The following is a 21,027-nucleotide window of genomic DNA, read 5'->3' on the forward strand; positions in this document are numbered from 1 at the left end:
TCTGATTGGGAATCATACTTAGGCAGCCTTTTCCCCTTGTGTCATTGTGGGAAGTTAACTTTGTTAGAGGCTTCATAGCCCTGTTAAGCTTCACGGTTGTTTTTCGTTTGTTGTTTTGTTGGCGACATTCAAATAAAAAGGAATATGTATGCTCACCACGCTGCATCTTGGTCTTCCTTCAACGACGGCCGTGACAATATACACCTCTTGGGCCAGTAACCGAAAAGTTGCTGGATCGAATCCCCGAGCTGACAAGGTCAAAATCTGTCGTTCTGCCCCTGAGCAAGGCCGTTAACCCACTGTTCCCCAGGCGCTGATGACGTGGATGTCAATTAAGATAGTCCCCCACCCGCCCCCCACCTCTCTTTGAATGCATTCAGTTGTACAACTGACTAGGTATCTCCCTTTCCCTTTCCACTCCATGCTGCCTCCCACCAGACTGAAACCAGATGATGTTTAATTCATTACGGAAATGTTCGCCCACTAACTGTTCCCTTAAAGTCAAGATTTCTCATTTCAATTAATAAATATTCCATAGTAATTTTGAGAATAACAGTGTATGCATTTTAATACTCATTCGTTTGTCTTTTATATACATTTAGTTGATATGACAAATAGCCTTCTCTGTGTAGCTGAGCACAAGGCATCATTTATTGAGCTTAGCAGCTGTTGCTAAATGAAAAGGGTTACGGTGGCGTATGAATAACACCCAGAGGTATTGCTGTAGAATCATTATCTCCTATAAAGTTATAGACAAATTATCATTCATTCTGAGCCTTGTTGGTCATTGTTTCACCTCATACAGTACCTACAAAACTAACTTTTCAGGCTTACTGTAGTCTCTGTTACCTCACGTAGGAATTTGGTTTGTACGTGACTTGAATTGACTTAGCATAGCAGACAATGTATATAAAAGTGGTTAGAAAAGTGTGGATATAGTACCTTTCCAAGCCAAGCATCTTCACATATTGAACTAGTCTCTACTACCCCCTCCCCTCCCTTATCCCTCCCCTCCCTTATCCCTGAAGTCATCCCAGAGACAGTGTGTTGATACAAGACAGCTGGGCTCTGTAAACCACTCCATGTGGACTGCTGCTCTGGGCTGCGTCTCAAACGGCACCTTATTTCCTAAACAGTGCATAGGGCTCTGGTCAAAACTAGTGCACTATAATAAATAGGGTGCCATTTGGGACGCATCCCCTTTCTGGTCTGGAAGACTAACTGTTGAGTGCTGCTAGCTTATTATTCACATGTCATCAGTGGTTTGGCATACCGTTCTGTTTAATAATATTTAGTACAGTTCCTTTATTCCATGACTTATTATTTTACTGGCTTTTACTTTATTGAACTCAAAGGTCTACTGTGAAACCGTTCAACCATGTTACAGGCTAGCTGTGTATAGTATTGCAGTATGTGGCACAGGGATGGTTAGCATTACACTGATGTTAAGCTCTCTCTCTCTCTCCCTCTCATTCTCTCTCTCGGTCTCTCTCTCTCTTCGGGCATCAGTGGAAAAGTTCATCTGAGGACACGAATGGTACTGTTTATGAGTTGACTGGCAAATCCGTGCTCCAATCAGATGGTTTATATTTTGACTGGCAGGTCCGTGCTCCAATTAGATGGTTTATATTTTGACTGACAGGTCTGTGCTCCAATCAGATGGTTTATATTTTTACTGACAGGTCTGTGCTCCAATCAGATGTGACACCTCCTCCCACCTACTCTAGCTGGGCTGGGTGTCTCAGGTTGTCTCATATAACAGCATCTGAAACCCAGCCATTTATTAGACTCAGTCCCCGTCTCAGTCCCTCAGACGAATGGCATACATGTCCTTCCATCAGACTTACAGTAAACATACATTGATGTAATGTTTATTACAGTCATGCTATATGCATTTTCACATTTTATAGAGCGTGATGTATAAAAGAGTAGTCAAAGGATGTGATGTCCTTTGACTACTCTGATATATTTTATATGAATTAGTCATGCTATATGCATAATAACCGGTTAATACCCATCATAACAATAAGCATGGTGTTCCAAAATTGCATATTTTTCCAAGTTGTACCATACAATGCACACCACTTGTCCCTTTAACGTAAGGTAAGGTGAAGTAAGCAATCATGGATTATATCAAAGCAGGCATTATAGCAATCTAATCCATACTAACAATGTTACATAAACTAACAGTAAGTCATTAAGACCACCTCTTAGGTTGTGTTTGACCCACTTCGTTAAGGTTACCTTAATCTCGGTAAACCCAGAACTAAAATTTTGCCTAATTACTGTAGGTCAACATTTATATTTACCTGTCTGTCCACGAGAAATTCAAGTTACCAAGACACCCAGTGAAAGCAGTTTTTGATCAGGCACCTTAGAGCCTATAGACACCTATATAATCCATGACGACAGTGCCCTCCCCTTGACCCCATTAACGACTGTCAACGTAATTAGTGAACGAGGCCAGACAGTGACTGACTGAGTGTGCAGAATTTCCTTAAGCCTCTAGTAATTATGCTAGATAATTAAAAGTAATTGTGTCATTAATGGAAGCCGAACCCTTTTCACACCACAGTTGTATTAATTAAATGTTGCAGGCAACAACAGCTGTGGATGATGCACTGATAAAACACTAGGCCTGAATACTATATATTTGTTACATTTACATTACATTTAAGTCATTTAGCAGATGCTCTTTTCCAGAGCGACTTACAAATTGGTGCATTCACCTTATGATATCCAGTGGAACAACCACTTTACAATAGTGCATCTAACTCTTTTAAGGGGGGGGGGGGGGTTAGAAGGATTACTTTATCCTATCCTAGGTATTCCTTAAAGAGGTGGGGTTTCAGGTGTCTCCGGAAGGTGGTGATTGACTCCGCTGACCTGGCGTCGTGAGGGAGTTTGTTCCACCATTGGGGTGCCAGAGCAGCGAACAGTTTTGACTGGGCTGAGCGGGAACTGTACTTCCTCAGAGGTAGGGAGGCGAGCAGGCCAGAGGTGGATGAACGCAGTGCCCTTGTTTGGGTGTAGGGCCTGATCAGAGCCTGAAGGTACGGAGGTGCCGTTCCCCTCACAGCTCCGTAGGCAAGCACCATGGTCTTGTAGCGGATGCGAGCTTCAACTGGAAGCCAGTGGAGAGAGCGGAGGAGCGGGGTGACGTGAGAGAACTTGGGAAAGTTGAACACCAGACGGGCTGCGGCGTTCTGGATGAGTTGTAGGGGTTTAATGGCACAGGCAGGGAGCCCAGCCAACAGCGAGTTGCAGTAATCCAGACGGGAGATGACAAGTGCCTGGATTAGGACCTGCACCCCTTCCTGCGTGAGGCAGGGTCGTACTCTGCGAATGTTGTAGAGCATGAACCTACAGGAACGGGTCACCGCCTTGATGTTAGTTGAGAACGACAGGGTGTTGTCCAGGATCACGCCAAGGTTCTTAGCACTCTGGGAGGAGGACACAATGGAGTTGTCAACCGTGATGGCGAGATCATGGAACGGGCAGTCCTTCCCCGGGAGGAAGAGCAGCTCCGTCTTGCCGAGGTTCAGCTTGAGGTGGTGATCCGTCATCCACACTGATATGTCTGCCAGACATGCAGAGATGCGATTCACTACCTGGTTATCAGAGGGGGGGAAAGGAGAAGATTAATTGTGTGTCGTCTGCATAGCAATGATAGGAGAGACCATGTGAGGATATGACAGAGCCAAGTGACTTGGTGTATAGCGAGAATAGGAGAGGGCCTAGAACAGAGCCCTGGGGGACACCAGTGGTGAGAGCACGTGGTGCGGAGACAGATTCTCGCCACGCCACCTGGTAGGAGCGACCTGTCAGGTAGGACGCAATCCAAGCGTGGGCCGCGCCAGAGATGCCCAGCTCGGAGAGGGTGGAGAGGAGGATCTGATGGTTCACAGTATCAAAGGCAGCCGATAGGTCTAGAAGGATGAGAGCAGAGGAGAGAGAGTTAGCTTTAGCAGTGCGGAGCGCCTCCGTGACACAGAGAAGAGCAGTCTCAGTTGAATGACTAGTCTTGAAACCTGACTGATTTGGATCAAGAAGGTCATTCTGAGAGAGATAGCAGGAGAGCTGGCCAAGGACGGCACGTTCAAGAGTTTTGGAGAGAAAAGAAAGAAGGGATACTGGTCTGTAGTTGTTGACATCGGAGGGATCGAGTGTAGGTTTTTTCAGAAGGGGTGCAACTCTCGCTCTCTTGAAGACGGAAGGGACGTAGCCAGCGGTCAAGGATGAGTTGATGAGCGAGGTGAGGTAAGGGAGAAGGTCTCCGGAAATGGTCTGGAGAAGAGAGGAGGGGATAGGGTCAAGCGGGCAGGTTGTTGGGCGGCCGGCCGTCACAAGACGCGAGATTTCATCTGGAGAGAGAGGGGAGAAAGAGGACAAAGCACAGGGTAGGGCAGTGTGAGCAGAACCAGCGGTGTCGTTTGACTTAGCAAACGAGGATCGGATGTCGTCGACCTTCTTTTCAAAATGGTTGACGAAGTCATCAGCAGAGAGGGAGGAGGGGGGAGGAGGGGGAGGAGGATTCAGGAGGGAGGAGAAGGTGGCAAAGAGCTTCCTAGGGTTAGAGGCAGATGCTTGGAATTTAGAGTGGTAGAAATTGGCTTTAGCAGCAGAGACAGAAGAGGAGAATGTAGAGAGGAGGGAGTGAAAGGATGCCAGGTCCGCAGGGAGGCGAGTTTTCCTCCATTTCCGCTCGGCTGCCCGGAGCCCTGTTCTGTGAGCTCGCAATGAGTCGTCGAGCCACGGAGCAGGAGGGGAGGACCGAGCCGGCCTGGAGGATAGGGGACATAGAGAGTCAAAGGATGCAGAAAGGGAGGAGAGGAGGGTTGAGGAGGCAGAATCAGGAGATAGGTTGGAGAAGGTTTGAGCAGAGGGAAGAGATGATAGGATGGAAGAGGAGAGAGTAGCGGGGGAGAGAGAGCGAAGGTTGGGACGGCGCGATACCATCCGAGTAGGGGCAGTGTGGGAAGTGTTGGATGAGAGCGAGAGGGAAAAGGATACAAGGTAGTGGTCGGAGACTTGGAGGGGAGTTGCAATGAGATTAGTGGGTGAGGTCAAAAGAGGAGAGGAGTGGAAAGAAGGAGGCAGAGAGGAATGAGTCAAAGGTAGACGTGGGGAGGTTAAAGTCACCCAGAACTGTGAGAGGTGAGCCATCCTCAGGAAAGGAACTTATCAGGGCGTCAAGCTCATTGATGAACTCTCCAAGGGAACCTGGAGGGCGATAAATGATAAGGATGTTAAGCTTGAAAGGGCTGGTAACTGTGACAGCATGGAATTCAAAGGAGGCGATAGACAGATGGGTCAGTGGAGAAAGAGAGAATGTCCACTTGGGAGAGATGAGGATCCCAGTGCCACCACCCCGCTGACCAGAAGCTCTCGGGGTGTGCGAGAACACGTGGGCAGACGAGGAGAGAGCAGTAGGAGTAGCAGTGTTATCAGTGGTAATCCATGTTTCCGTCAGTGCCAAGAAGTCGAGGGACTGGAGGGAAGCATAGGCTGAGATGAACTCTGCCTTGTTGGCCTCAGATCGGCAGTTCCAGAGGCTGCCTGAGACCTGGAACTCCACGTGGGTCGTGCACGCTGGGACCACCAGGTTAGAGTAGCAGCGGCCACGCGGTGTGAAGCGTTTGTATGGTCTGTGCAGAGAGGAGAGAACAGGGATAGACAGACACATAGTTGACAGGCTACAGAAGAGGCTAAAGTTAAGCTTACGTTGCAAAAAATCTTATTGACTAAAATGATATAGTACTGCTGGCTGGTGAAATAGGCTAGCTAGCAGTGGCTGCGTTGTTGACTTTGTTTGAAAGTGTAGCTGGCTAGGTAACCTCTAACTGGCTAGGTAACCTCGACAATTACTCTAGACTACACAATTATCTTGGATACAAAGACGGCTATGTAGCCAGCTAAGATCAAACAAATCAAACTGTTGTACTGTAATGAAATGAAATGTAATACTACCTGTAATACTACCTGTGGAGCAAAGCGGAATGCAACTACTCGCTCCAAACCAAACCGGAAGTGCGTACCGTAGAGGGAGAGGCAATAGAAGTGTTGTTTCTTGTATTATTGTCTTTTGTGTCTTTAGAGGACTGCTTCACCTTAATGTCCCCTTTCCCTTTTCTTCTGTCCTTATTTTGTCCCACTTTGTCCCTTCTTTGTCCCTTCTTCTCTTCTGCCAACTAGACACTCCTTGTTAGCTAGCTAGCTTCTTTCAGGAATGTCCCTAGCAACTGCCTAGCAACAGGTAAACAACTTAGCTAGCTAAGAAAACGGTATAATTTTATGAAAAATTGTTACTTTTTCAAAAGCCTTTCTTCTTTGTTTGCTGCTTGTTTGGTCTCCTATTCAGTTTGCAGTTTTCTTTTGATTTTTTTTCGATGTACTTTACTCTAAAAAAACATTTAAATTTCAATATTTGTAGGAGCTCATCTTTTCAGCTGCTGCTGCTTAATTTGGAACTCCGGAACAGTTTGTTTGCAGATTATAGTAATTGGTTTAGCAACATGAGTAAGTAGGCCAAGTACTAGGGTTACCCAAGGTTCATTCAACTATTGTCTATCCTCTGAATGCTAGTTACCTTAGTAGCAGTCCTGGTTTATTGTAAAGGGCTTTTAAACAGTGCTACGTGGATGTAGGCCTACGGCAGGCCTTCTTCAACTTGTCCAGCTCCAGACCCAAATGAGCCTACTGTATCAGTGGTTGCCAGTTATTATTAATTGGTTCATTCTAGTATTGTGCAGCTTAGATGAATGGTAGGCAGTAGTCTTAGTAGCAGTCCTAGTCCATTGTATAATAGATCTATGGCAGTGCTATGAGGATGTATCGTAACCGTGAGTGCCAGTTAATATTTAGCCAACAGACTGACCGGTCCCTCCGTGTTTCCTCTGTGTCCTTAACTCAACCTGACCTGAGATGACCCACATAGATGTGTGTGTGTGGAGCCACTCATGCCCTCGTTGCCCCATGGCACTAAAGGCCTCAATCACCACCCATCTACTTCCTATTCCAGGCTGATACCTTTGTTCTTTGACATCAATGCAAAGAGTGTTCCGAGCGCTGGGTCGCTGGGTAGGATACACCTTAAGTGTTTAACCAAATAACACCGCCAGGCCAATCAGATGGGCTTTATCAATGTTATCACTGGCCCATTGGTTTGTGGTTGATAGGGACAGTGTTGATACAGTTGTGGTGTGGGGTGTGTGTGTGTACTGTTGATGTGTGTATTGGTGTTGTGACTGTGCTTTGCAGAACGTTTTTGAAGAAAATATAGTAAGTTGTATGACTGTACCTACTACACCAAGCCAGATTAAATTGCGTAGGTCTATATTATGCTAAATATGCAAGTGTGCCAATTATCCTACACCTACAATATGCATGTCATTACATAGACTGTTGAATTATTGCATCGCAAATAGTAGAATTCCTATAGAGGGACTAAGCACTGTGGTTGTCGTGGTAAAGCAGGGAAGTTCAACCTGTAGGGGCGGATGTAGTTGCCATGGTTACTGGGTTAACCTTTAGGATAGGCGGTGAGTCAGGTCAGTCAGGTGACTTTATAAAAACAGCAAATCATGCGTACACCGTTGTGACAGACAGGGCAGTTGGGAAATCCAAGAGGGTTGTATATGTGTAACTATTAGCCCCAGAAACAGGTTCTGAAGCACTTTCTGATTTGGTTCATTTGGAAGAGAAGTCATGTTTGTTTTGGCCCGCTGCCGGAAATGTTCATTTTAAAAACCGCTCTATAAAAGAACGCTGCTCCTTCCTTCCAAATAGAAATCAGTTATATTGTCTTTCATGTTCATGTTATTAAATGTATGTCAATTGTAAAGTATTTTGTCTGTAATGTCTTTTTCGCTATGTGTTGGACCCCAGTAAGACTAGCTGTCACCATTGGCGTTGACTAATGGGGATCCTAATAAATCAAATGATGGAGGTCCAAGAGAACATCGACCACTAGATGAGGCGTGTGTGAGAGGGGAGGATGGAGAGGTAGGTTAAAGAATGGGGACTATACCTTCATGTTGAAATAAAACCACATTAGAATGGGGACTTGATATAGACTATACCCTTCATGTTGAAATAAAACCACATTAGAATGGGGACTTGATATAGACTATACCCTTCATGTTGAAATTAAACCACATTAGAATGTCCCGGTGAGAGAATAATGACCATGGAGATATGCAAGGCTGTGAGCCTGGGGTAAAATAACAGAAGTTTGAGATAATAGGGGAGTAGATCCAGATCAACTTGGATGGTGGGTGCCTATTCCCTCTCTTTGAATACAACATGTATAGAGTGTGTGTTTGAATGACTTCCTCAAGGTGTACCATGAATCTAATAGGAACGTGTTGAGAACTTCTATTGAAAAATACCACTCTGACAGACGTCGTCACTGACAACAAATTAGTGCTTTTCATTCTGAGCCTGTGTCAAATTCTCCAGCGTTTTTTTATCTGGTGAAAGCCATTTAGGAGCTGACTGTTACCTCTGATAACCAGGTGGTGAATCGCATCTCTGCATGTCTGGCAGACATATCAGTGTGGATGACGGATCACCACCTCAAGCTGAACCTCGGCAAGACGGAGCTGCTCTTCCTCCCGGGGAAGGACTGCCCGTTCCATGATCTCGCCATCACGGTTGACAACTCCATTGTGTCCTCCTCCCAGAGTGCTAAGAACCTTGGCGTGATCCTGGACAACACCCTGTCGTTCTCAACTAACATCAAGGCGGTGACCCGTTCCTGTAGGTTCATGCTCTACAACATTCGCAGAGTACGACCCTGCCTCACGCAGGAAGCGGCGCAGGTCCTAATCCAGGCACTTGTCATCTCCCGTCTGGATTACTGCAACTCGCTGTTGGCTGGGCTCCCTGCCTGTGCCATTAAACCCCTACAACTCATCCAGAACGCCGCAGCCCGTCTGGTGTTCAACTTTCCCAAGTTCTCTCACGTCACCCCGCTCCTCCGCTCTCTCCACTGGCTTCCAGTTGAAGCTCGCATCCGCTACAAGACCATGGTGCTTGCCTACGGAGCTGTGAGGGGAACGGCACCTCCGTACCTTCAGGCTCTGATCAGGCCCTACACCCAAACAAGGGCACTGCGTTCATCCACCTCTGGCCTGCTCGCCTCCCTACCTCTGAGGAAGTACAGTTCCCGCTCAGCCCAGTCAAAACTGTTCGCTGCTCTGGCACCCCAATGGTGGAACAAACTCCCTCACGACGCCAGGTCAGCGGAGTCAATCACCACCTTCCGGAGACACCTGAAACCCCACCTCTTTAAGGAATACCTAGGATAGGATAAAGTAATCCTTCTAACCCCCCCCCCCTTAAAAGAGTTAGATGCACTATTGTAAAGTGGTTGTTCCACTGGATATCATAAGGTGAATGCACCAATTTGTAAGTCGCTCTGGATAAGAGCGTCTGCTAAATGACTTAAATGTAAATGTAAATGTAATGTAAATGTGTGTGATGCTCGGTAAACACTAAATATAGCCTAGCCTAATGACACAAGTGTCTTAGACAACGCCTCTTCACTCAATGCGGGACAGATATCGGACAACCTATGACCACGAAACACGAGCCACGGTCTCAGGTTCAGACTATTTAAATAGGAACTGCTTAAAGGCTGCAGTACTGTATGGCCTAAACCTGAATCTGTGGAGGACATGGCCCTCTCAGACTCTTCTTTCAAGGACGTTCTCAGAGTTGTTCAAAAGGGTCTCCCATAGGGAGACATAGTATTCCCCACATAGTAATATCCCCATAGCTGTTTTATGCTCCAGTTGACAGGCAGGGTCCGCTCATAGGCCGGTTGCCAGATTTTGATGTCACAAATACAGCAAAAAGGAGACATCAATGGAGTCCATTCAGGAACTTCCTTGGTTGCCATGTAATGTGATGGAGTTCTCGCTCCTGGAGCTGGTTGAGCACTTACTGTAGTAATGTAGCCGTAGCCCTTTTAAGATGATTGCAGGAGATGTTATATTATATTTAAGTATAGTATTATAGAAAGGAAACTATGTACAAAATTTGTTTTTGGTATCATTATAAAAAGTATAATGTTGATTTGATCTGTTTCATGGTATATGAAAACATTATGATGTCATAATGGTCTACCATGTCCATCAGTGCACATTCACATTCTAGGAATGCTTTTATGGTGTTCAAATCGAGTCAATGGTTTCTTGGATTAAATCAAATACATTTTTATTTGTCACAAGCGCCAAATACTGCTTACTTACAAGCCCTTAACCAACAATGCAGTTAAAAAAAAAGAAAAAAAGAAAAAAAGGCAGAGATAAGAATAACAAATAATTAAAGAGCAGCAGTAAATAACAATAGCGGGGCTATATACAGGGAACAGAGTCAATGTGTGGGGACACCGGTATAGAGGTAATTGAGGTAATATATACATGTAGGTAGAGTTACTAAAGTAACTATGCATAGATAATAGAGTAGCAGCAATGTAGAAGGGGGGGCAATGCAAATAGTCTGGGTAGCCATTTGATTAGCTGTTCAGGAGTCTTATGGCTTGGGGGTAGAAGTTGTTTAGAAGCCTCTTGGACCTAGACTTGGTGCTCCAGTACCACTTGTCGTGCGGTAGCAGAAAGAACAGTCTATGACTAGGGTGGCTGGAGTCTTTGACAATTTTTAGGGTCTTCCTCTGACACCGCCTGGTATAGAGGTCCTGGATGGCAGGAAGCTTGGCCCCGGTGATGTACTGGGCCGTGCGCACTACCCTCTGTAGTGCCTTGCGGTCAGAGGCCGAGCAGTTGCCATACCAGGCAGTGATGCAACCGGTCAGGATACTCTTGATGGTGCAGCTGTAAAACCTTTTGAGGATCTGAGGACCCATGCCAAATCTTTTCAGTCTCCTGAGGGGGAATAGGTTTTGTCGTGCCCTCTTCACAACTGTCTTGGTGTGCTTGGACTATGTTAGTTTGTTGGTGATGTGGCCACCAAGGAACTTGAAGCTCTCAACCTGCTACACTACAGCCCCGTCGATGATAATGGTGCTCGGTCCTCCTTTTCCTGTAGTCCACAATCATCTGCTTTGTCTTGATCACGTTGAGGGAGAGGTTGTTGTCCTTGCACCACATGGTCAGATCTCTGACCTCTTCCTTATAAGCTGTCTCATCATTGTCGGTGATCAGGCTTACCACTGTTGTGTCATCAACTTAATGATGGTGTTGGAGTCGTGCCTGGCAGTGCAGTCATGAGTGAACAGGGAGTACAGGAGGGGACTGAGCACGCAACCCTGAGGGGCCCTGTGTTGAGGATCAGCGTGGCGGATGTGTTGTTACCTACCCTTACCACCTGGGGGCGGCCCGTCAGCAAGTCCAGGATCCAGTTTCAGAGGGAGGTGTTTAGTCCCAGGGTCCTTAGCTTAGTGATGAGCTTTGAGGGCACTATGGTGTTGAACGCTGAGCTGTAATCAATGAATAGCATTCTCACATAGGTGTTCCTTTTGTCCAGGTGTGAAAGGGCAGTGTGGAGTGAAATAGAGATTTCATCCTCTGTGGATCTGTTGGTGCGGTATGCAAATTGGAGTGGGTCTAGGGTTTCTGGGATAATGTTGTTGATGTGAGCCATGACCAGCCTTTCAAAGCATTTCATGGCTACAGACGTGAGTGCTACGGGTCGGTAGTCATTTAGGCAGGTTACCTTAGTGTTCTTGAGCACAGGGACTATGGTTGAAAATGTCAGTGAAGACACTTGCCAGTTGGTCGGCGCATGCTCGGAGTACACGTCCTGGTAATCCGTCTGGCCCTGCAGCCTTGTGAATGTTGACCTGTTTAAAGGTCTTACTCACATTGGCTACTGAGAGCATGATCACGCAGTCTTTCGGGACAGCTGGTGCTCTCATGCATGTTTCAGTGTTACTTGCCTCAAAGCGAGCATAGAAGTTATTTAGCTCGTCAGATAGGCTCATGTCACTGGGCAGCTCTCAGCTGTGCTTCCCTTTGTAGTATGTAATAGTTTGCAAGCCCTGCCACATCCGACAAGTGTCGGAGCCGGTGTAGTACGATTCGATCTTAGTCCTGTATTGATGCTTTGCCTGTTTGATGGTTCGTCAGAGGGCATAGCGGGAATTCTTATAAGCTTCAGAGTTAGAGTCCCGCTCCTTGAAAACGGCAGCTCTACCCTTTAGCTCTGTGCGAATGTTGCATGTAATCCATGGTTTCTGGTTGGGGTATGTACATACAGGCACTGTGGGGACGACATCCTTGATGCACTTATTGATAAAGCCAGTGACTGATGTGGTGTACTCAATGCCATCGGACGAATCCCGGAACATATTCCAGTCTGTGATAGCAAAACAGTCCTGTAGTTTAGCATCTGATTCATCTGCCAAATGGAGTGCGAGGGAGAGCTTTGTACACGTCTCTTTCTTTTCTCCCCCTGGTTGCACATTTATCATGCTGATAGAAATTAGGTAAACCTATTTAAGTTTCCCTGCATTAAAGTCCCCAGCTACTAGGAGCGCCGCCTCTGGATGAGCGTTTTCCTGTTAGCTTATGGCGGTATACAGTTCATTGAGTGCGGTTTTAGTGCCAGCATCGGTCTGTGGTGGTATGTAGACAGCTACAACAAATACAGATGAAAACTCTGTAGGTAGATAGTGTGGTCTGCAGGTTATCATGAGATACTCTACCTCAGGCGAGCAAAACCTTGAGACGTCCTTAGATATCGTGCACCAGCTGTTGTTCACATATATGCATAGGCTCCCGCCCTGTGTCTTACCAGAGGCTGCTGTTCTGTCCTGCCGATAGAGTGTATAACCTGCCAGCTCTATGTTCTTAATGTCGTCGTTCAGCCACGACTCGGTGAAACATAAGATATTACAGTTTTTAATGTCCCGTTGGTAGGATATACAGTGGGGAGAACAAGTATTTGATACACCGCCGATTTTGCAGGTTTTCCTACTTACAAAGCATGTAGAGGTCTGTCATTTTTATCATAGGTACACTTCAACTGTGAGAGACAGAATCTAAAACAAAAATCCAGAAAATCACATTGTATAATTTTTAAGTATTTAATTTGCATTTTATTGCATGACATAAGTATTTGATACATCAGAAAAGCAGAACTTAATATTTGGTACAGAAACCTTTGTTTGCAATTACAGAGTTCATACGTTTCCTGTAGTTCTTGACCAGGTTTCCACACACTGCAGCAGGGATTTTGGCCCACTCCTCCATACAGACCTTCTCCAGATCCTTCAGGTTTCGGGGCTGTCGCTGGGCAATACGGACTTTCAGCTCCCTCCAAAGATTTTCTATTGGGTTCAGGTCTGGAGACTGTCTAGGCCACTCCAGGACCTTGAAATGCTTCTTACGGAGCCACTCCTTAGTTGCCCTGGCTGTGTGTTTCGGGTCAAATAAAATAAAATCAAATCAAATTTTATTAGTCACATACACATGGTTAGCAGATGTTAATGCGAGTGTAGCGAAATGCTTGTGCTTCTAGTTCCGACAATGCAGTAATAACCAACAAGTAATCTAACCTAACAATTCCACAACTACTACCTTATACACACACACAAGTGTAAAGGGATAAAGAATATGTACATAAAGATATATGAATGAGTGGTGGTACAGAACGGCATGGCAAGATGCAGTAGATGGTATAGAGTACGGTATATACATATGAGATGAGTACTGTAGGGTATGTAAACATAAAGTGGCATAGTTTAAAGTGGCTAGTGGTACATGTATTACATAAAGATGGCAAGATGCAGTAGATGATATAGAGTACAGTATATACATATGAGATGGGTAATGTAGGGTATGTAAACATTATATTAAGTGGCATTGTTTAAAGTGGCTAGTGGTACATTTTTACATAATTTCCATCAATTCCCATTTTTAAAGTGGCTGGAGTTGAGTCAGTATGTTGGCAGCGGCCGCTAAATGTTAGTGGTGGCTGTTTAACAGTCTGATGGCCTTGAGATAGAAGCTGTTTTTCAGTCTCTCGGTCCCTGCTTTGATGCACCTGTACTGACCTCGCCTTCTGGATGATAGCGGGGTGAACAGGCAGTGGCTTGGGTGGTTGTTGTCCTTGATGATCTTTATGGCCTTCCTGTGACATCGGGTGGTGTAGGTGTCCTGGAGGGCAGGTAGTTTGCCCCCGGTGATGTGTTCTGCAGACCTCACTACCCTCTGGAGAGCCTTACGGTTGTGGGCGGAGCAGTTGCCGTACCAGGCGGTGATACAGCCCGACAGGATGCTCTCGATTGTGCATCTGTAGAAGTTTGTGAGTGCTTTTGGTGACAAGCCGAATTTCTTCAGCCTCCTGAGGTTGAAGAGGCGCTGCTGCGCCTTCTTCACAACGCTGTCTGTGTGGGTGGACCAATTCAGTTTGTCCGTGATGTGTACACCGAGGAACTTAAAACTTTCCACCTTCTCCACTACTGACCCGTCGATGTGGATAGGGGGGTGCTCCCTCTGCTGTTTCCTGAAGTCCACAATCATCTCCTTTGTTTTGTTGACGTTGAGTGTGAGGTTATTTTCCTGACACCACACTCCGAGGGCCCTCACCTCCTCCCTGTAGGCCGTCTCGTCGTTGTTGGTAATCAAGCCTACCACTGTAGTGTCATCCGCAAACTTGATGATTGAGTTGGAGGCGTGCATGGCCACACAGTCGTGGGTGAACAGGGAGTACAGGAGAGGGCTCAGAACGCACCCTTGTGGGGCCCCAGTGTTGAGGATCAGCGGGGTGGAGATGTTGTTACCTACCCTCACCACCTGGGGGCGGCCCGTCAGGAAGTCCAGGACCCAGTTGCACAGGGCGGGGTCGAGACCCAGGGTCTCGAGCTTGATGACGAGTTTGGAGGGTACTATGGTGTTAAATGCTGAGCTGTAATCGATGAACAGCATTCTCACATGGGTATTCCTCTTGTCCAGATGGGTTAGGGCAGTGTGCAGTGTGGTTGCGATTGCGTCGTCTGTGGACCTATTGGGTCGGTAAGCAAATTGGAGTGGGTCTAGGGTGTCCGGTAGGGTGGAGGTGATATGGTCCTTGACTAGTCTCTCAAAGCACTTCATGATGACGGAAGTGAGTGCTACGGGGCGGTAGTCGTTTAGCTCAGTTACCTTAGCTTTCTTGGGAACAGGAACAATGGTGGCTCTCTTGAAGCATGTGGGAACAGCAGACTGGGATAAGGATTGATTGAATATGTCCGTAAACACACCAGCCAGCTGGTCTGCGCATGCTCTGAGGACGCGGCTGGGAATGCCGTCTGGGCCTGCAGCCTTGCGAGGGTTAACACGTTTAAATGTTTTACTCACCTCGGCTGCAGTGAAGGAGAGCCCGCAGGTTTTGGTAGGGGGCCGTGTCAGTGGCACTGTATTGTCCTCAAAGCGGGCAAAAAAGTTGTTTAGCCTGTCTGGGAGCAAGACATCCTGGTCCGCGACGGGGCTGGTTTTCTTTTTGTAATCCGTGATTGACTGTAGACCCTGCCACATACCTCTTGTGTCTGAGCTGTTGAATTGCGACTCGATTTTGTCTCTGTACTGGGACTTAGCCTGTTTGATTGCCTTGCGGAGAGAATAGCTACACTGTTTGTATTCGGTCATGCTTCCGGTCACCTTGCCCTGGTTAAAAGCAGTGGTTCGCGCTTTCAGTTTCACGCGAATGCTGCCGTCAATCCACGGTTTCTGGTTTGGGAATGTTTTAATCGTTGCTGTGGGTACGACATCGTCAATGCACTTCCTAATGAACTCGCTCACCGAATCAGCATATTCGTCAATATTGTTGTTGGACGCAATGCGGAACATATTCCAATCCGCGTGATCGAAGCAGTCTTGAAGCGTGGATTCAGATTGGTCGGACCAGCGTTGAACAGACCTGAGCGCGGGAGCTTGTTGTTTTAGTTTCTGTTTGTAGGCTGGAATCAACAAAATGGAGTCGTGGTCAGCTTTTCCGAAAGGGGGGCGGGGGAGGGCCTTATATGCGTCGCGGAAATTAGTATAACAATGATCTAGGGTTTTTCCAGCCCTGGTAGCACAATCGATATGCTGATAGAATTTAGGGAGTTTTGTTTTTAGATTAGCCTTGTTAAAATCCCCAGCTACGATGAATGCAGCCTCAGGGTGTGTGGTTTCCAGTTTACAAAGAGTCAGATAAAGTTCGTTCAGGGCCATCGATGTGTCTGCTTGGGGGGGAATATATACGGCTGTGATTATGATTGAAGAGAATTCCCTTGGTAGATAATGCGGTCGACATTTGATTGTGAGGAGTTCTAGATCAGGTGAACAGAATGACTTGAGTTCCTGTGTGTTGTTATGATGATCACACCACGTCTCGTTAATCATAAGGCATACCCCCCCGCCCCTCTTCTTACCGGAAAGATGTTTGTTTCTGTCGGCGCGATGCATGAAGAAACCAGCTGGCTGCACCGACTCCGTTAGCGTCTCTTGAGTTAGCCATGTTTCCGTGAAGCAGAGCACGTTGCAATCCCTGATGTCTCTCTGGAATGCTACCCGTGCTCGGATTTCATCAACCTTATTGTCAAGAGACTGGACATTGGCGAGTAGTATGCTAGGGAGTGGAGCGCGATGTGCCCGTCTCCGAAGCCTGACCACGAGACCGCCTCGTTTGCCCCTTTTACGGCGTCGCACAGGGTCGCCGGCTGGGATCAGATCCATTGTATTGGGTGGAAGGCAAAACACTGGATCCGTTTCGGGAAAGTCATATTCCTGGTAGGAACGATGATGAGTTGACGTTAATCGTATATTCAGTAGTTCCTCCCGACTGTATGTAATGAAACCTAAGATTACCTGGGGTACCGATGTAAGAAATAACACATAAAAAAACAAAATACTGCATATTTTCCAAGGAACGCGAAGCGAGGCGGCCATCTCTTTTCGGCGCCGGAAGTGACAGGGTCGTTGTCATGCTGGAAGACCCAGCCACGACCCATCTTCAATGCTCTTACTGAGGGAAGGAGGTTGTTGGCCAAGATCTCGCGATACATGGCCAAATCCATCCTTCCCTCAATACAGTGCAGTCGTCCTGTCCCCTTTGCAGAAAAGCATCCCCAAAGAATGATGTTTCCACCTCCATGCTTCACGGTTGGGATGGTGTTCTTGGGGTTGTACTCATCCTTCTTCTTCCTCCAAACACGGCGAGTGGAGTTTAGACCAAAAAGCTCTATTTTTGTCTCATCAGACCACATGACCTTCTCCCATTCCTCCTCTGGATCATCCAGATGGTCATTGGCAAACTTCAGACGGGCCTGGACATGCACTGGCTTGAGCAGGGGGACCTTGCGTGCACTGCAGGATTTTAATCCATGACGGCGTGGTGTGTTACTAATGGTTTTCTTTGAGATTGTGGTCCCAGCTCTCTTCAGGTCATTGACCAGGTCCTGCCGTGTAGTTCTGGGCTGATCCCTCACCTTCTTCATGATCATTGATGCCCCACGAGGTGAGATCTTGCATGGAGCCCCAGACCGAGGGTGATTGACCGTCATCTTGAACGTCTTCCATTTTCTAATAATTGCGCCAACAGTTGTTGCCTTCTCACCAAGCTGTTTTTCTATTGTCCTGTAGCCCATCCCAGCCTTGTGCAGGTCTACAATTTTATCCCTGATGTCCTTACACAGCTCTCTGGTCTTGGCCATTGTGGAGAGGTTGGAGTCTGTTTGATTGAGTGTGTGGACAGGTGTCTTTTATACAGGTAACGAGTTCAAACAGGTGGAGTTAATACAGGTAATGAGTGGAGAACAGGAGGGCTTCTCAAAGAAAAACTAACAGGTCTGTGAGAGCCGGAATTCTTACTGGTTGGTAGGTGATCAAATACTTATGTCATGCAATAAAATGCAAATTAATGACTTAAAAATCATACAATGTGATTTTCTGGATTTTTGTTTTAGATTCCATCTCTCACAGTTGAAGTGTACCTATGATAAAAAGTACAGACCTCTACATGCTTTGTAAGTAGGAAAACCTGCAAAATTGACAGTGTATCAAATACTTGTTCTCCCCACTGTACGTGCTTTCAGTTCATCCCATTTATTTTCCAGCGATTGAACGTTAGCTAGCAGGATGGAAGGCAAAGGCAGATTTGCCACTCCTTGCCTGATCTTTACAAGGCACCCTGATCTTTTTCCGCGAAATCTCCGTTTCCTTCTCCAGCGAACGCTGGGGATCTGGGCCTGGTCGGGTGTCTGTAGTATCTCCCTCCCGTCCGACTCAATTAAGAAAAACTCGACGTCTAATCTGAGGTGAGTAATCGCAGTTCTGATGTCCAAAAGCTCTTTTCGGTCATAAGAGACGGTAGCAGCAACATTATGCAAACAACGCAAAAAAACGAACGTAATAGCATGGTTGGTTAAGAGCCGATTAGACGGCAGCCATATGCATATTTATTATAGTGGAGGACTAGATGATGAATCTGGAAATGGGGAAATCTGTTGGAGTAAATTGAGTTTCTAAGTATGTGAACGAATAGATTCTCTGTAGAGCCGATGAGGATAAACAATATTTGTCCGGTTCATATAAAGTGTACGGGGCGGAATCCCTGGAAAAGGGATTCATCACTTATCAGCAAACACACCTTTTGTAAATGTTGAGAAACATAAAATCCACACTCACCCACCAATACATACAGGAACAAACAAAATACTGTACATGTACACACACACAATTTGGAGTGTGTAACTTTCTGACAATGATTAACAGGATTCATGGGAATGAGCTGGACACTGGATAGAAGGGCTCCAAGACAAGTTTTTATTTTTTCAGAGTCTGAACCATCCAGTGAGGGGGCGGGAAGAGGGCAGGAGGGGGGTGGGGTTAGCGTTGTGCGTTTCCTGTGTCGCAGTTTACTGTTTTTTAGAGCAAGAAAAATGGGCTTATGTAAGAGTCATGTGATTTAGACAGAAATAGTGGAGGACTGGAGGGAGCTAGACCTAGCTACAGCTGCTGCCTCTCCTCCCTTCCCTCCTCTCCCCCCTCCCCTCCACTTTCCCCTGGCAGAGATCAGACTACACACACACTGTGCAGCTTGACACACACACACACACAGTATGGTCACACATACTGTACATTGACGCACAGACATGCATGCATGCACACAGAAGGCCAATGCAGCAATACTCTTGCATGCCAACACTCCCACAAACATACTCAGAAACGAGTATGCATGCAGGTACGCACGTACAGTAGGCACTCTCACACAAAAACACACATGCATGTACCAGTGGAGGCTGCTGAGGGGAGGACGGCTCATAATAATGGCTGAACTGGAGCAAATGGAATGGCATCAAACACCTGGAAACAATGTGTTTGATGTATTTGATACCATTCCACTGATTCCGCTCCAGCCATTACCATGAGCCCGTCCTCCCCAATTAAGGTCCCACCAACCTCCTGTGGCACGTACGCACACCCCCACTTACGTAGACACTCAGACTTTGTCAACATCAGATGAAATGTAATGAACTAATGTCACTGTATCCTGTTTTCTGGCTGTACTCTGTGCATCTCGCTTGGCCACTTCCTGTGGCTGTGACATACCATAGTGAAGGTTTTCGGGCCATAGCTCAGGTCAGTGTGTGTGTGTGTGTGTGTATGACAATCACGGTGTTTGTGTGTGTGTGTGTGTGTTGCTTCCGTGGTGCGGCGCAGGCGCGCTGAGCTGGCCGTCCCTGGCCTGGGGAACGAATGTGTGTGTGGGTGCGTGTGGCATTCTGAGGCTGGCGGACGTGTAGAGAGGAAAAGAAGAGAGGGGTGAATAGAGGAGAGGAAGAGGAGGAGGAGACGTACAGTGCTGGTCCAGTGGAGCGGAAGCTGGCTCTCTGAAACAGGAGATCATTTGGTTTAGCTGTGGGCTAGGCAGGGAGGCAGAGGGGGATTCTCTGCCTGTTAGCGTCACTGTCAGAGACTGGAGCAGCCCAGGCACTAGTCAGAGAGAGAGACACACACACACACACACACACACACACACACACACACACACACACAACCAATGCCTCAGCCAACCACACTCTAGTGTTTAGATATAGTACCCATGTACCATACAGAGACACCATTAGTGACTATTTATAGTTCTAGTGGAATAATCCCATTTGATGTTATGTGCAGTCAATTGTAAAGCCTACGTTTCTATGGATGTAGTATTCATATCATGAGACCATACTGGCCAGTTGAGGAAGTCCTCAGTATATGTACTGTATATGTCTGTGTGCAAGAATGGCTTAAGGTATCAATATTTCTTGGAATTTTAGGTTGTTACAGTATATTATGGAAACACTCCAATGCATTTGAGTACAGATGTAGGATCTTAATTTGAGCCAGTTTGCTACAGCAGGAAAATAATCCCGCTAACAGGATATGTCAACGATTATGTTGATTATAATTAATGGACATTTTTGTAGGGGTTGATAAATTGTTCGTAAGGGAAAATCAAGTCTGAAGTGTCAAAGTCTAAATATCTTCAGAAACATTTTTAAACATTAAGTACACAATGTTTTCCTGCAATAGGGTGATCAAATTAAGATCCTACATCTGTAAGGTATCCTATTGTCCTCCATATGTTTCAGCTTCCTGCTGTCTTGTCTCTCAGCGTTTGGCTCACTATTAAACTTCCTGTCTTCCTGTCTGTGTGTGTTAAGGCCAGCACAACTACCTGTGTGCCGGAAGGAATGACTGTATCATCGATAAGATCCGGAGGAAAAACTGTCCGGCCTGTCGAGTACGGAAGTGTCTCCAAGCCGGGATGAATCTCGGAGGTACGGAATCATAAATGCCAGACATCCTAAATCTGAACCTATACATCTAAAATAACACCCTATTCCAAGGGAATGTGAGCTTTCTAGGACTAAGGGCTATTATTGCTGAGCGGCCAATCAGATTCCTAGTCTGATCATAGGCAGGTTCAATGGCAGGAACCTGTGAAATATGTCGGTGCCCCGACTAGTCGTAGAACCGTAAAAACAAAGTTAAGAGCGTTAGCGTGTGGAGTCAAATTGTCGTCGAATCGGTGCTACTTTGAGACGTTCTGTAT

At 46.5% G+C, this 21,027-nt stretch overlaps 1 protein-coding gene across 2 annotated transcripts in view; it reads left to right on the plus strand.

The window, feature by feature from the left end:
- LOC139567068 (mineralocorticoid receptor-like) overlaps positions 1–21,027 on the plus strand; it is a 101,799-nt gene that overhangs the window by 59,726 nt on the left and 21,046 nt on the right. For both annotated transcript variants that reach the window (XM_071388522.1, XM_071388523.1), the window contains exon 4: positions 20,636–20,752. In XM_071388522.1, coding sequence (XP_071244623.1) covers positions 20,636–20,752 — 117 coding nt within the window. The remainder of the gene's footprint in view (positions 1–20,635; positions 20,753–21,027) is intronic.

The sequence above is a fragment of the Salvelinus alpinus genome, unplaced genomic scaffold, assembly GCF_045679555.1.
Source record: "Salvelinus alpinus unplaced genomic scaffold, SLU_Salpinus.1 scaffold_41, whole genome shotgun sequence".
Classification (NCBI taxonomy): Eukaryota; Metazoa; Chordata; class Actinopteri; order Salmoniformes; family Salmonidae; genus Salvelinus; species Salvelinus alpinus.